Source organism: Pagrus pagrus, assembly GCF_965226575.1.
Source record: "Pagrus pagrus genome assembly, chromosome: 2".
Classification (NCBI taxonomy): Eukaryota; Metazoa; Chordata; class Actinopteri; order Spariformes; family Sparidae; genus Pagrus; species Pagrus pagrus.
In genome coordinates this window covers 25261783-25274206 of record NC_140186.1, presented here as the reverse complement: position 1 = coordinate 25274206, position 12424 = coordinate 25261783, and the positions used below count along the sequence as shown (strand labels likewise).

Below are 12424 nucleotides of genomic sequence, written 5' to 3'. Positions count from 1 at the left end.
ATTTGCTCTATTGTGAAACCTAGGTTGCTCACATAATTCCTGTGTGGTAGTGAGTTCACGTGTGTAAAGGGTCCATGAGGGACGCCTGTTTGTCCATATAATTCCTGTGTGGTATTGGACTTTTGTGTGTAAAGGGCCCTGGGGGCGCCTGTTTTCCATGTAATTCCTGTGTGGTATTGGACTTCCATGTAATTCCTGTGTGGTATTGGACTAAAAAAAAAAAAAAAAAAAAAAAGAAACTAAAGTAACAACACAGCAAGAGGCTGTTGTAATCTACTAAGTAAAGCTTGCAAAAGAACTGATTATATATATACTGTGATTTCAAGAGGCTGAAGGAGTTCTAGATAATCCTTATAGACGACTTAGAAATTGAATAGGAGTGTTTGATGCAAACCTGATAACAGGTAATATAATAATATAATATAATAATAATAATATGATCCTATATTAAATACTGTAATATAATGATATTATACAGTATAATATGATATGATAGGCCCCACTACAATAAAATGGGCGTATGAGTGGAAATATATATATATATATATATGAAATAAGAATGTAAAGAATAAACTTTGTGGTGACATTCAGTGACTAGTATACAGCTTGTATGCTACAAGGGTGCGTTGCTCGGAACGAATGTGTCATACAAACCACCTGGCTGAATAAGTTACCCAAAGTTAGTGTCTACTTGATGAGATCCAACCATACAATTGTATGGGAAGATCAGTGTGATTGTGAAGTTTGTGTGAAAGATAAGCCCATTGAAAGTTTAAGCACATCTGTCCCAGTGAGTCAATTGAAAACAGGAGGAACAAAACTGGGAAATTAAAAGCTCTAGCTGAACGTTTTACAGGCCCTGCTGAAATAAGGGCAGACAAATGGGGAAATAATGTGGTTGAGGATGTTCAACTTTGGCACTATGTCACCCATGGGGTGTTTTCGGTGAAAGGCAAATTACAGAATGTTAAGATGGTGTAGAGTATGTTAGAAGAAAAGGTAAAAGGAATGTAGGAAAAGATAGACTGATGATTTTGCAAAATCAGTAGCAGGATTGAAATAATGGGAAAAGAAAGTTTGAGTAAGAGGAAGAAGGAGAAACAAGAATGTAGGGCCAGAATTAGGAATGGGCCTCCTCCATATACCGTACTGTCTCCACACCTACAGCACTTCCTTCAACGACACCTTCTCCACATGAGGTCAAGAACACCAGGAAGACTCTGCAAGAGAGGGGGGAAGGGCACCAATACACCCTGACCTGTCAGCCCTGTCCCTATCTCCTAAAGAGACACAAATTAACTCTTCTTCTCCAAAAAAGACCTTTTCTCCAATAGCAGCTTCTGTTGACTACTGGTTGCGGAGTCAAGATCATAGAGGGGATGATGTTCCCTATGTCAGCCGAACAAATTCAAGGAGGTTGCAGGAACTACCTGGCACCCAAAAGACTGGAGATGTGTGGACCACAGAGTCCTGGACAAAGATGGCAGTCTCACAGAAACAGCAAGAGGAGAAGGAGACTGGGTTCACATCCAACGTGTCAAGGAGAGTGCAACAGAACTGACAAAAAGGCTGATGCTGCAGATTGGAAGGCTATGGGCATACATCACATGATCGTGCTACCCCTAAGCTTAAACAACAAGAGGGACGAGATCCAGAAGAATCCTGGCCACATGCACCACCAAAAGGTGTCTGTTCATTCTCCAGGATTCCTCGTGACAAAGGCAGAGGAGACAGTGGAGGAAGGTCAGAGCATTGAGCAACACATAGAGAAGAACATTTAGACACAAATAATGATACACACACACACACACACATAGACAGAGAGACAGAGAGAAACACTGATTGACTGCTAAAGACTAAGCATTGCTTCTAACAGTTTCTGGTAGCTTGAGGGCTCTAGTTTTGATTTTTGGGAATATAAAAGATGCAAATTATTATTATGATAATTATTGTCCAGTCGAAATCAACTTTTAGACTAGATAAAAAACAATATCCGCTCAGCCCTAAAGCTTTTTAAAGTCATTGCTCTTGTCATTTAGTCTATCATAATTCAAGGTGCCATTGTTGAATCCCTAATTTCACCATGTAACTCCCCCATCTTGCCTGTTAAGAAACCAAATGGGGGGTGGAGACCAGTAAAACACTTAAGGTGTGAAGTTGTTGAGCATCCAGCAGATGTTGTAACACTAATGTCAAAATTTCTATCAGACGGTGGGGGTTCAGTAATTGATTTAACAAATGCAGATTTAGCATTCCTGTTCATCCTGACTCACAGTTCTGGTTTGTTTTCTCTTTCAATGGTAAGCTTTATTCTTGGATGAAGATGCTATAGGGTTTCTTCACCAGTCCAACTCTGCATGCTATGGAGCTGAGAACGTGTTGCATTAGCAGCCATTGTGTGGTAGTGCTCTTGTTTTCAGTATATTGATAATTTGTATGTGTTTTACGATACATGGATATTGTCAAGAACTGAAACAGTGTCTCCACTTTGTTTTCTGGCAGAAAACGGTCCTGAAGTTTAGAAGGACGAAGTTGCAACTTATTTTTAAAAAATTTAATGCGCTATTATACTCCGGAGGGTTGAAAATTGGGTCCTGACCACATCCAGACAATCTTGGATGTTTCAAAACTGCGAACGAGAAAAACAAACGATTGCCTTATTGGATTTAGCAGGCTATTGTTGTCCATGGATTCTTAATTTTGTGGAGATCTCCCAACCCTTGTATGACATCACACATGGGTGAAAACATTTGATCAAGACTGACTTTGACTGACTTTTGAGGCAGAAACAGCCTCTACTGACTTAAATCAACCTTGAAATTTTTATTTTTTTTTTTTGTTTAGGCCTACCAAACCCTAGAATTTGCGCAAAGATCACAAAATTGAAAAAAAAAAAAAAAAGAAGGATATGGCCACAGCTGATCACTATCTGTCCTCTAACTCTTAATGTTCTGCATGCTGTCTGCTCTTTTAACACTTAGTAAAACTACTCACATAATCAAAGCATGACTTTTGCACTAACAAATGTGCTACTAACAATGTCTCATGTCACTCTAAAACAATGTAGTGTCTTTAACCCATCAACTTTGGTCCATACAGCTCAAGATGGAGGACCACATCCATGTCTGTGTCAAAAACCACAGGATGCATTATTTGACACACCCCTTAATAACCCTAACTTTGTCTTTTTTGAAGATGGTTCTGCTATGAGAAATCCGACCGATGGATCCCCTTGTGTCTCATATGCAATATTTACTGAGAATGCCATAGTTGAAAATGCTAAACTTCCTGTCTGCTCGGGCAGCTGAATATTTTGCAATAACTCGTTTTGTTTTTAGGAACAGGACAGAACGTCAGAGTTTTACAATGACTTGAAATATGCAGTTAATGTGTGTCATAACTTACGTTTCCTTACTTCTACAGTGAACTTAAAGCACATAGAAGTCCCATCAGTAACCTCTTGTCTGCATTACTTCTACCTGTCTCTGTAGTGGTATGCAAATGTCAAGCTCATACAGGTTCTGTTGTCCCAGTGTCAAAGGCAGCTGCTCTGTCACCTGCCTCCCCCACTCTACAGATGCTTTTGTCTGTCCAACACCCTTAATGATGTCTTTTTGTTTCAAACAGGAGCTGAGTTTTAAAAAAAAAACAACAACAAAAAACTCATCTAGCCTCATGAAGGCTGCATGAAGGCACAGTACTGAAAAAAGCTATATTCCCTTTTTGGCAAATTTGACTCATGGTCTTGACCATGAGTCAAAAGGGGGGATGTTGGATATTGTAAATACATTGTGGTATGCGCCAGGATTTTCAACTTTTGCCGTAATTTTTGTAAAAATTGTGTAATTTGTGCAATTAATAATGTTGGCAGAGGTGTAGCAATGCCCCTGTCAGCCATCCTAAACCTGAAGGTCCCTTTGAGCGTTTAATGATGGATTGCTGACATGTTTCCGAAATGGATTGAATGCTTCCAATGTAAAAATGCTACAGTCGCTCCAGTTTGCTCTCAGTAACAAAAGCATTGTTGAGAGACGTAATTCCATGTTGAGGGCCTTCGATCTAAATTAACTAGCGATAATGGGTCTTATTTTATAAATAGTGTAATTCAAAGCTTCTCTGAAAGCCTGTAGATAAACCTAAAAAAAAAATAATAATAATAAAAAAAAAACATGTCTACCATCCAGCTAGTGGAGGTGCAGTGGAATAGGCTAACCAGACCCTGAAAACAAAACTAACAAAATTAGTGACAGAAACAATTTATTAATAGTTGAGGTTTTACCTCTTTAATGTTGCATTAATTAACCTACATTAATGTTTATGAGAGACTGCCCACATAAGACAACTCGATTGTCTCCTTATGAGGTACTGACTGGCCGTCCTATGAGAATGATGAACAGCCTATTTCCTCAAAACAGTTTAACTCTGACAGGAATGGATGATGACATGTTAAAATATTGTTGTGAGCTTAACTATGTCTTGAAGCTTTTCTTCCCTCAGGTAAAAGCTGCCCCATCTGAGCCTGATTCTACATCTAGCCGGGAGACCTGTGAATGACTCTAACTGTGTCTGGATAGCTGAGGGAGAAACGTGAATCCAGATCCAGGAATTCGAGTGTAAACCTTCTCCAGCGATTATTCTTCTGAGAAGAAGACAACTTAATCTGTGGGGAAAGTGATGAGGACTTCTGGTGGACGATCGTGGCTACAGTTTCATCATCGGGTTGGTCACCACAAGCGTTGTAGACCAATCCTGGTCTTCAGCCTAACAGCAAGATGAGAGCTGTTCCTGCAAATTCAGAAGCTTGCAACAACTGGACTCCAAACGTCCTCATATATTCATACCTATCACACCACCACTGATTCACTTGCAACCACCAGTCAAACTGATGTCATTATACTGATACTTAGACACCCATCCATCACAGAAGGATGACAATGGACTGTTAACAACGAGGGTCCAAAGAAGACACAGAGGACAAAAGTGACATTGGCATGCCGACTACACAGAATCAAGTGAGCCCAGAGGAAGATGACATCAGAACAACCACAATAGCGCAGCTGATCACCGAATAATAACAAAAAAAAAAAAAAAAATAGTTTAGTAGTTTGAACAAAATGGTTTTTGGATTTCAATGCTGGTGAACTAATTGATTTGCTTTAATGCTGTTGTTGTATGTACCGTAACGAAGAGTCATAATTTTTGAGGTCAAATTAAGTGATTTTTTTTTGTCGTTGTTTTGTTATTGCTGTTTGCTGTTAATGGTTTTGTTTTATTTAAATTTTAAATTTAATTCCCAGAAATGTGTGTTGACACTTTGTGTCAAAAGGGAGGAATGTGAGAAATTAAATAGTTTTCCATTCAGTAAGAAATATACTGTAAACACCATATCAGGATGTGAGAACAAAAGGGGAGAAACCCCTTTTGCTGTAAGTGTCATAGAGTCAGACGAGAGACAATTGCCTCTCGTCTGAGGTGTTACAGGAAGATAGATGGTAGATGACATTTACATTCTAATGAAGCAAAAGGGTCACTGTCCTGGGAAAGAGACGATCCACCAAACATCAAGGGGTCATTGTTCTGTGAAGAAATGTTGTAACCCCCCACTCTGTTTTGTATTTAAGTCAGAAACATTTGGAAGACGGGAGAGAACACTTCAGGTCTTCTCTCCATGCTGCATGTATTAAAGAGATCTGATTCATGATACTGATTCTGAAGTTCTTCAGAGAATTAGCAACTCTCTACTTGAACAAGGAGAATTTCCCTTACAAACATCACAAGATGAATCCATTCTCTCATGTCATAAATGTCAAGGTGTTGTGTTATATTTTCAAAAATGTGGATATGAAAACATCAAGTCAGTCATATTGTAGAGATGAAGGTGTAGTCAAGCATTATATTTTCATTGAAAAAACAACTAAACATCATTTTTGATTACAACTTTTATTTGCAAAATAAACATGACAGTGTACATCAGTTTTGTTCTTTTTAACTGAATGTTCTACAGCGTCTTTTAGGTAACTTGGCAGTACAGGTTAAGTCAGAATTGCAATACTGACAGAACTACAACAATAACAACAGAAATAGCTGAAGATTTAAACTGAAATAATGACAATTTGATGAGAGGTGCAGGCTCCTTCTGTGTCAAACTGTGATCTCTACAGTCTAAAACAGAGAGAAAGAACAGTCATGATGTCTTCTTGTTTATACCTGGTTCACATTGTTTCAGATATTATCAAAGGTGCAATATGTAAGAATTTAAGTAGAAAACAGTCAGGAATGAAATAAATTGTCAATAGAATATGAAAAGAATAACAGTTTTGATGTTATGACGTCTATGTATTGTGTTGCAGAGATATCTACTGAAGTTAGCATGCCAACTGTAGCTCTGAACCATCCCGGTCCAAAGCTCCTGTGTTAGTGAGGTAAACACCAACACTGACCCACTGCTCAGAGCTCCCAGTACAGACTGCTAGCTGCACAGCTAACTGAGCTAACTAGCGAACCACAGCTGCAGTATGTGTCAGTTATCTGTTACACTGGTGATATTATGCCCCCCATTTGTTCTGATTGTGAATTCAATACTAGGTGACACATTCTTACATATTGCATCTTTAAAAACAAAACAGACACTTAATTTCAGCATATAGAGTTGGTTAATACATTTAAAATGTTTTTTGTCCATTCTTGGAACAAATATCAAAAACTGTTTTTGATTTCATAAAGAATTTCCTCAAAAGAAATGCTCCAATCAAAGCCAAAAAAATATATTAAGAAAGTATTTTCATATATTTTTAGTTGTATGCGTGCCTGTAGACAAATGCTGTGTAGGCCTGCTGTGCACTGACTCAAAAACTATTTTGGTCACGGTAGAACATAATCGGGTGACGTTTCATTTGATGGGTTTGTATTCTCCTAATAATTTCTGAATCATTTCCCCAGTTTTCTGGCGAAAACTGAAATAATAACTAACTCGAATTATAGTTAAAACAGACACCATGTTCAATTCATTTTACGTGATTAATTACAATTAATTGCTAGCTCTGAGTGAAAATACAAAAATGTGAAAATATTACATTTGTCTAAAGGCAAGCAGACGATTCAGCATATTTGAAAAATGAGGTGAATTAATGATTCCCACCGAGCAATAAATAATAGTTAGTTTTTTTTAAGTGACGCATCTCTTTCAAAGAAAGTCATTTTTTCTCTATTATATTATATTATATTTATTACTCTCTCTTATATGCAGTGTTGTTATGTGTTTTGCAGGCCTGTATACCTGATTCTGATCTGAGTCTGTAGAGGAAGTATCATCGTGTTTTCCTTCTGACTGGGACAGGGGTGAGGACAGAGGTAGTGCATCAGAACTGGGACTGGAAGGCACAAACAGTGTTGAACAGGTTCATTTGAGTTAAAGACCAATAAACCTTCTGAGGTACTTCAAAAACCAGAGGCCCTCCAGCTGATAGAAAAGTATCAAAACATTTTAGTTCCATAAAGAGAAAGCTTACTTTGTTGTAGCAACGTGGTCATGAGCTGTGAAACAAAAAATGAGAGGTGGAGAAATGAGAACACTCAATATAAATTCAGTTACATATTTCCAGTCAATTAATTTCTCCCTCAAACATACATGGACACACACACCTTGCTCATGGTCAAACATGATGTACACACAACCCACACACCCTGCCAACGTCAGGAAAAGGAAGCAGCAGAACGCTATGGTAATGGCCTCTATGCTGGTCATGGGAGCGTCTGTGGGAGGGAAGGGACAAGGCAAGTGAAGTATAACATACTGTAGAAGCGGCGTATAAGGCATTTAAAGAAACGATATGTGCTGTTTACTTTGTGGTGTTTCAGTGGAAGGTGTTGCTGGAGACATGGAGATAAGGTACCTGTCTGATCAAGAGTAAACAGTGTGATGTGGTAAAGAGCACAGAGACCCCACACAAAGAGGACATTTATAAAAAAGGCTCATGTGAAATGTGAAGATGAGGATGGATTAAAAAATAAGTCTGGGAAAGGAATAATTAAACATTTTGTGAAATATGCTTAATTGCGTTTTTACTGAAAGTTACTCAAGAAGATCAGTATCACCACCATATCCATACATTAAACATGTAGCTGGAGCCAGCAGCTGGTTAGCTTAGCGTGAGAATAGGAAATAAATCTCACATATTGTGGCTCTGTGTATTTCTCTTTTATTCAGCCCCTCAGACCTTCTTCAAGACCAACAATCATAATTAGATAATACCATTCTAACTGCTATATGGTCAATATAAAGCTATCACCAACAGCTGGTTAGCTTATATTAGCATAAAGACTGGAATAGGGGGGGAAAAAAGCTTGGTACTGTAAAGTAAAAAGATCAGCCTCGGAGCACCTCTAAAGCTTACTTAGTAACATGCTAGTTATTAAAAAAAATACTTAGGCCAGCTTTGGTTTATACAGTTCCCTCTTGTCTGACATCTTGTCATGCTATGGGCTGCTTGTAGCTCAGATCTGGCAACAGAAGCAGACCACCCAAGTGCCATCATTCCACGTGGTATGTGGGCCAGATGAGGGTGTCTAGTACAATTTCACTATCTGGGTTGTTCCCAGGGTACTAAGTTCCCAAGGTCCTATGTTCCTGTGATTCTTAGTTCCCTGGGTCCCATGTTCCCAGTGTTATGGGTTTCCAAGGTCCTGTGTTCCCAGGATCCTATGTTTCCTGGGTCCGACATTCCCATGGCCCCATGTTCTCAGGGTTTTATGTTCCCAAAGTCTTTCATTACCAAGGTGCTTTTTACCTATGGACCTACATTCCCTGGGTTCTATGCTCCCAGGGTCATAATTTCCAAGGTCCTATTTCCCAAAGTGCTATGTTCCCTTGTTCAATATTCTGTAGATACCAATGAAACCTCTTTTTGTGTTAGAAAACCTATCCCTGCGAACATAAGACCCTTTGTCATGACTACGTTTCCAAGGCCCTTTATTTCTAGGGTACTAGGTTCCCTAAACCCTATGTTCCAAGGGACTTACATTTACATGGTCCAATGTTCACAGGGTCCTATGTTCTCAAGGTCCTTTGTTCCCATGGTCCCAAGTTACCATGTTCCCAGCATGACCCTGGAGTCTGAACAGGTTGTCTGGCAACCTCACAGTCACAACAAAAATCCAGGACGTCGCTGCCCTGTAAGTCACTTTTACACTGATTAATAATGTGTTAATCAGCGATCTTTAGAGGTGCTGGTAGTAATATTTTGCTACCTTTAGACAAAGCCAGGCTAGCTGTTTCCCCCTTATTCTAGTATTTATGCTAAGCTAAACTAACCAGCTTATTGCATAAGCTTCTTGTTTACCGTACCAAGATGAGAATGGTATCAATCTAATCATCAAACTTTTTGTGAACAGGGTTAACTTTTGTTCACCACCTAATCCTGATCTTTTCACCTGTGACTCGGATCAGCACGGCTGGACTCTCCACCCAGGGACCAGAGTCATCGTAGCTGTCCCTGGCCCTGCAGCGGTAATACCCAGACTCCTCTGGGCCGAGCTTTGCCAGAAAGAGGGTTCGTCTATGGTCAGCTACAGCATACTGAGACAGGGCAGGCTGGATATGGGAGTCCACATGTGTCTCGGAGGGAAGGACAGAGTTGTTGAAGAGCCAGGAGACATAGGGGAAAGTTCCTCTGCTGACTTGACAGCTCAGCCTGGCTGCAGCCAGTTCGGAGTCAGCTCTGTAGAGATACTCAACCTCCACTCTCACATCTCCTCTGACTGGGACTGGACAGAACGAGAGACAGATCATCAAAGAGCAGAACTAAAGACAGGCAATCACAGGAAGACACATTTCCTTTTAATGTCTGTGCAGCTCATACCCACAACCAGAGTCACAGGCTCACTCGTCAACTCCTGCACCTCAGTATTCACCCGACATCGAGCCACACCCATGTCCAGCCCCGGTACTATGGCAACGGGAAACCAGGCAGCGAGGGATTCAGTTGCTGTGACAGATCCCACTTCCCTATCATCTAGTGAAAGAGAGAAGTTGACCGGAGGACTCCCTCTTGTTGACCAGCATGTCACATTGCCATGGTAGTTGGCTCCCTCTTTGGAGATTGAGAAAGAGATCCTTGGTTTTGAAACGTTGACTGGAGGAGGAATGAGAAGGGGACAAGGGATGACATAGTACATGTTAGTCTGCAGAGAAACTTCAGGCAGCTGTGTAAATCAGGAGTATATGGCCAAAAGTATGTGGACGATGGTGGTCTAGGGCTGTTTTTGTTTTGAGTTAGGTCAATAACTACCACTAACACAGACTGTAAGCAGACTAATTTTGGGTGAGACGGGAATGACAATTCGTTGAGTCCATTTTCGGGGAAAATAATCTTGCTCCATTTTCTTTCTCTGATTGCAAGATTAATTCTTCCATGTCCACAATTTATTCTATCCTTAATTAGACATTTGAATTTGGTAAATTTGGCTGTTTCCATGTCCTTGTTAACAGCTTCATGACAGTTATAAAGCAATATGATAAAAAAATATATGTTTATCAGCCAATTTCATCATTCCCAGTAGATTGATACCCAACATATTTTCTAGTTTCAGTTTCTTTTCAGTCAAAAACTATGTTGAAGAGTTTTATCAACGTCCTCCCAAAGTGTTGGACAAAAAATAATTGTAACCCTAAACACAATCCCTTCCCTAAACCTAATGTTCCCTTGTACTCTGCCTTGCATTCTTCTGTTTTATGCTTTTGGGGGTTTTTTTGGTGTTAGTTTTTATCTGAGTTGGTCTCTTTTTGTTATTCATTAATTAAATTGTATAAAATGTAAATAAAAGTACGGAATGGGATAAAGGAAATTGCGATAAAGCAGTTTTAAAGAGAGACTGTGAGCATTACTGCCCAACATCACTCCCAAATCTGAAGTGACTATCTGCAGCCTGGTTCCAAAATCCCATGGTTTTGCAACAAGATGACCATTTTCTCAGTGTCCACATAATTTTTGGCCATATACTGTGTATTTAAAAAGGATTGATGAAACATCATGGGTCTAAAACATCTAAAGGGTTTCGGCCTTTATGTGTTGCTGGATGGAATTTAAGATCAGTTCATTAGCATGCTATGATTTCATAATTAGCACTGAACACAGAGTAAAGCTGAGGCTGATGATGAGATTTCATGCCAATTCATCCACAAGTTGTTAAGATATTTCAGTCTACTCTAGACCAAAGTAACAACTATGAGTTATTCAATAAATCCACCTTCTGTTAAGCCTTCAGTGTTTGCATTTTTTGTTGACACATACCTTTGACTGTCATCTGCACCATTGCGCTGTTTGAAAACCTCTCAGTGTCCTGCACCCTAGACGTAGCCATGCAATAATACGACCCAGCATGCTCGAGAGTCACCTTTCCCATCACTAGCTTGTTGCCAGAGAGTCGGAAGGCAGGAGAAGTAGAAGATGTTACTTCCTTTCTGTTGAAAAACCAGGTGTAGGAGAGGTGGGAGCCCTTTGCGGTGCAGTTCAATACGAAGCGTGACCCCTCATATGCGACTGGGGGGAAGGGTTCAGACGTCACTCTGATGTTTGACGGTGGAGCTAGAAGTTCAGAAATTATGGCAGATTGAGGAGGAGAGGAAGAGGTCAGGTTCGGGAATGATTGCCTCCAGTGCTTAAAAGTTTGAACAAAAGGAATGAGTTCCACGTCTATGTCTGTGTTTACTCACTGACGACACTCAGCTTGATGCTGTTGCTGACACCTGTACTTCCTCCAGCTGTCACATTGCAGTGGTATGACCCCTCTGATGTTGCAGTGACCCTTAGAACGAATCTCCCACTCTGGTCCCCTTCGATGTCTGTGCCGATCAAGACTCCACCATCCACCATCAACTCGTAGGTGACTGGCGGAGGGGAGTCAGGTGCAGTACACCAGAAAGTCACTCTGGAGCCGAGGTAGGCCATGTCAGGACCAGTCAGCAAGGGGCGAAGAGAGGTCGATCCACCTGAAGAAAGAAATGAATCACTTGGAGTTTGTGTGGAGCCCTGAAATTCACTCATTACAAGTTTAAAAAGAGAGTATGAGCAGATACAGATGGCAATTTTTTTTAAGAGCATTTCTAAACCAACAAGGACAAACGAAAGATCTCTCAGCAAACAGAGCTCCATATCTCAAGCACCACTTTAACAAACTTACTTATCTTGATGAACAAACTTGCCAGTGCTGAAAAAACAAATCAACGTCACATTTCATTAACAATATCAGACCATTCACAGATTTATTTTTGTCGTCATCATGAATAAAATTCAACAAACTCACCCAAAATTGGCAACATATTCAGAGTCTGTAGATTCTTCATTACAGTGCTCTGCATTTATCTCTGACATGGTTTCCTTAGCTCGGTTCAGTGTGTTTCTGTGTGTGTGTATGTGTGTGTGCGTAA

The 12424-nt window shown here is 40.0% G+C and overlaps 1 protein-coding gene across 4 annotated transcripts; it reads right to left on the bottom strand.

Annotated features, from left to right (window-relative positions):
* Positions 1–5960: 5960 nt before the first annotated feature.
* Positions 5961–12392, bottom strand: LOC311264366 (Fc receptor-like protein 5). Of its 4 annotated transcripts, XM_084365188.1 has the most exons (11): positions 12301–12392; positions 12178–12204; positions 11711–11986; positions 11289–11582; positions 9858–10130; positions 9430–9762; positions 7843–7896; positions 7642–7752; positions 7509–7533; positions 7277–7370; positions 5961–6162 (listed from the first exon to the last, which is right to left on the bottom strand). In XM_084365188.1, the coding sequence occupies exons 1-11, from the start codon at positions 12353–12355 to the stop codon at positions 6142–6144; spliced, it is 1563 nt and encodes a 520-aa protein (XP_084221314.1). In that variant the 5' UTR covers positions 12356–12392; the 3' UTR covers positions 5961–6141. The 4 variants fall into 4 exon arrangements, with proteins under 4 accessions (XP_084221314.1, XP_084221315.1, XP_084221317.1 ...); XM_084365189.1 differs by lacking the exon at positions 7843–7896; XM_084365191.1 differs by lacking the exons at positions 5961–6162; positions 7277–7370; positions 7509–7533 and having other exon boundaries at positions 7648–7752; positions 7843–7892.
* Between the last annotated feature and the right edge of the window lie 32 nt (positions 12393–12424).

Coding starts and splice junctions, on each gene's coding strand:
- LOC311264366 (XM_084365188.1), bottom strand. CDS start 12,355: ATGCAGAGCACTGTAATGAAGAATCTACAGACTCTGAATATGTTGCCA. Junction 11,987..12,177: donor AAGTTTGTTCATCAAGATAA/GTAAGTTTGTTA, acceptor TTCTTTCTTCAG/GTGGATCGACCTCTCTTCGC. Junction 9,763..9,857: donor GCCTGTGACTCTGGTTGTGG/GTATGAGCTGCA, acceptor CGTTCTGTCCAG/TCCCAGTCAGAGGAGATGTG.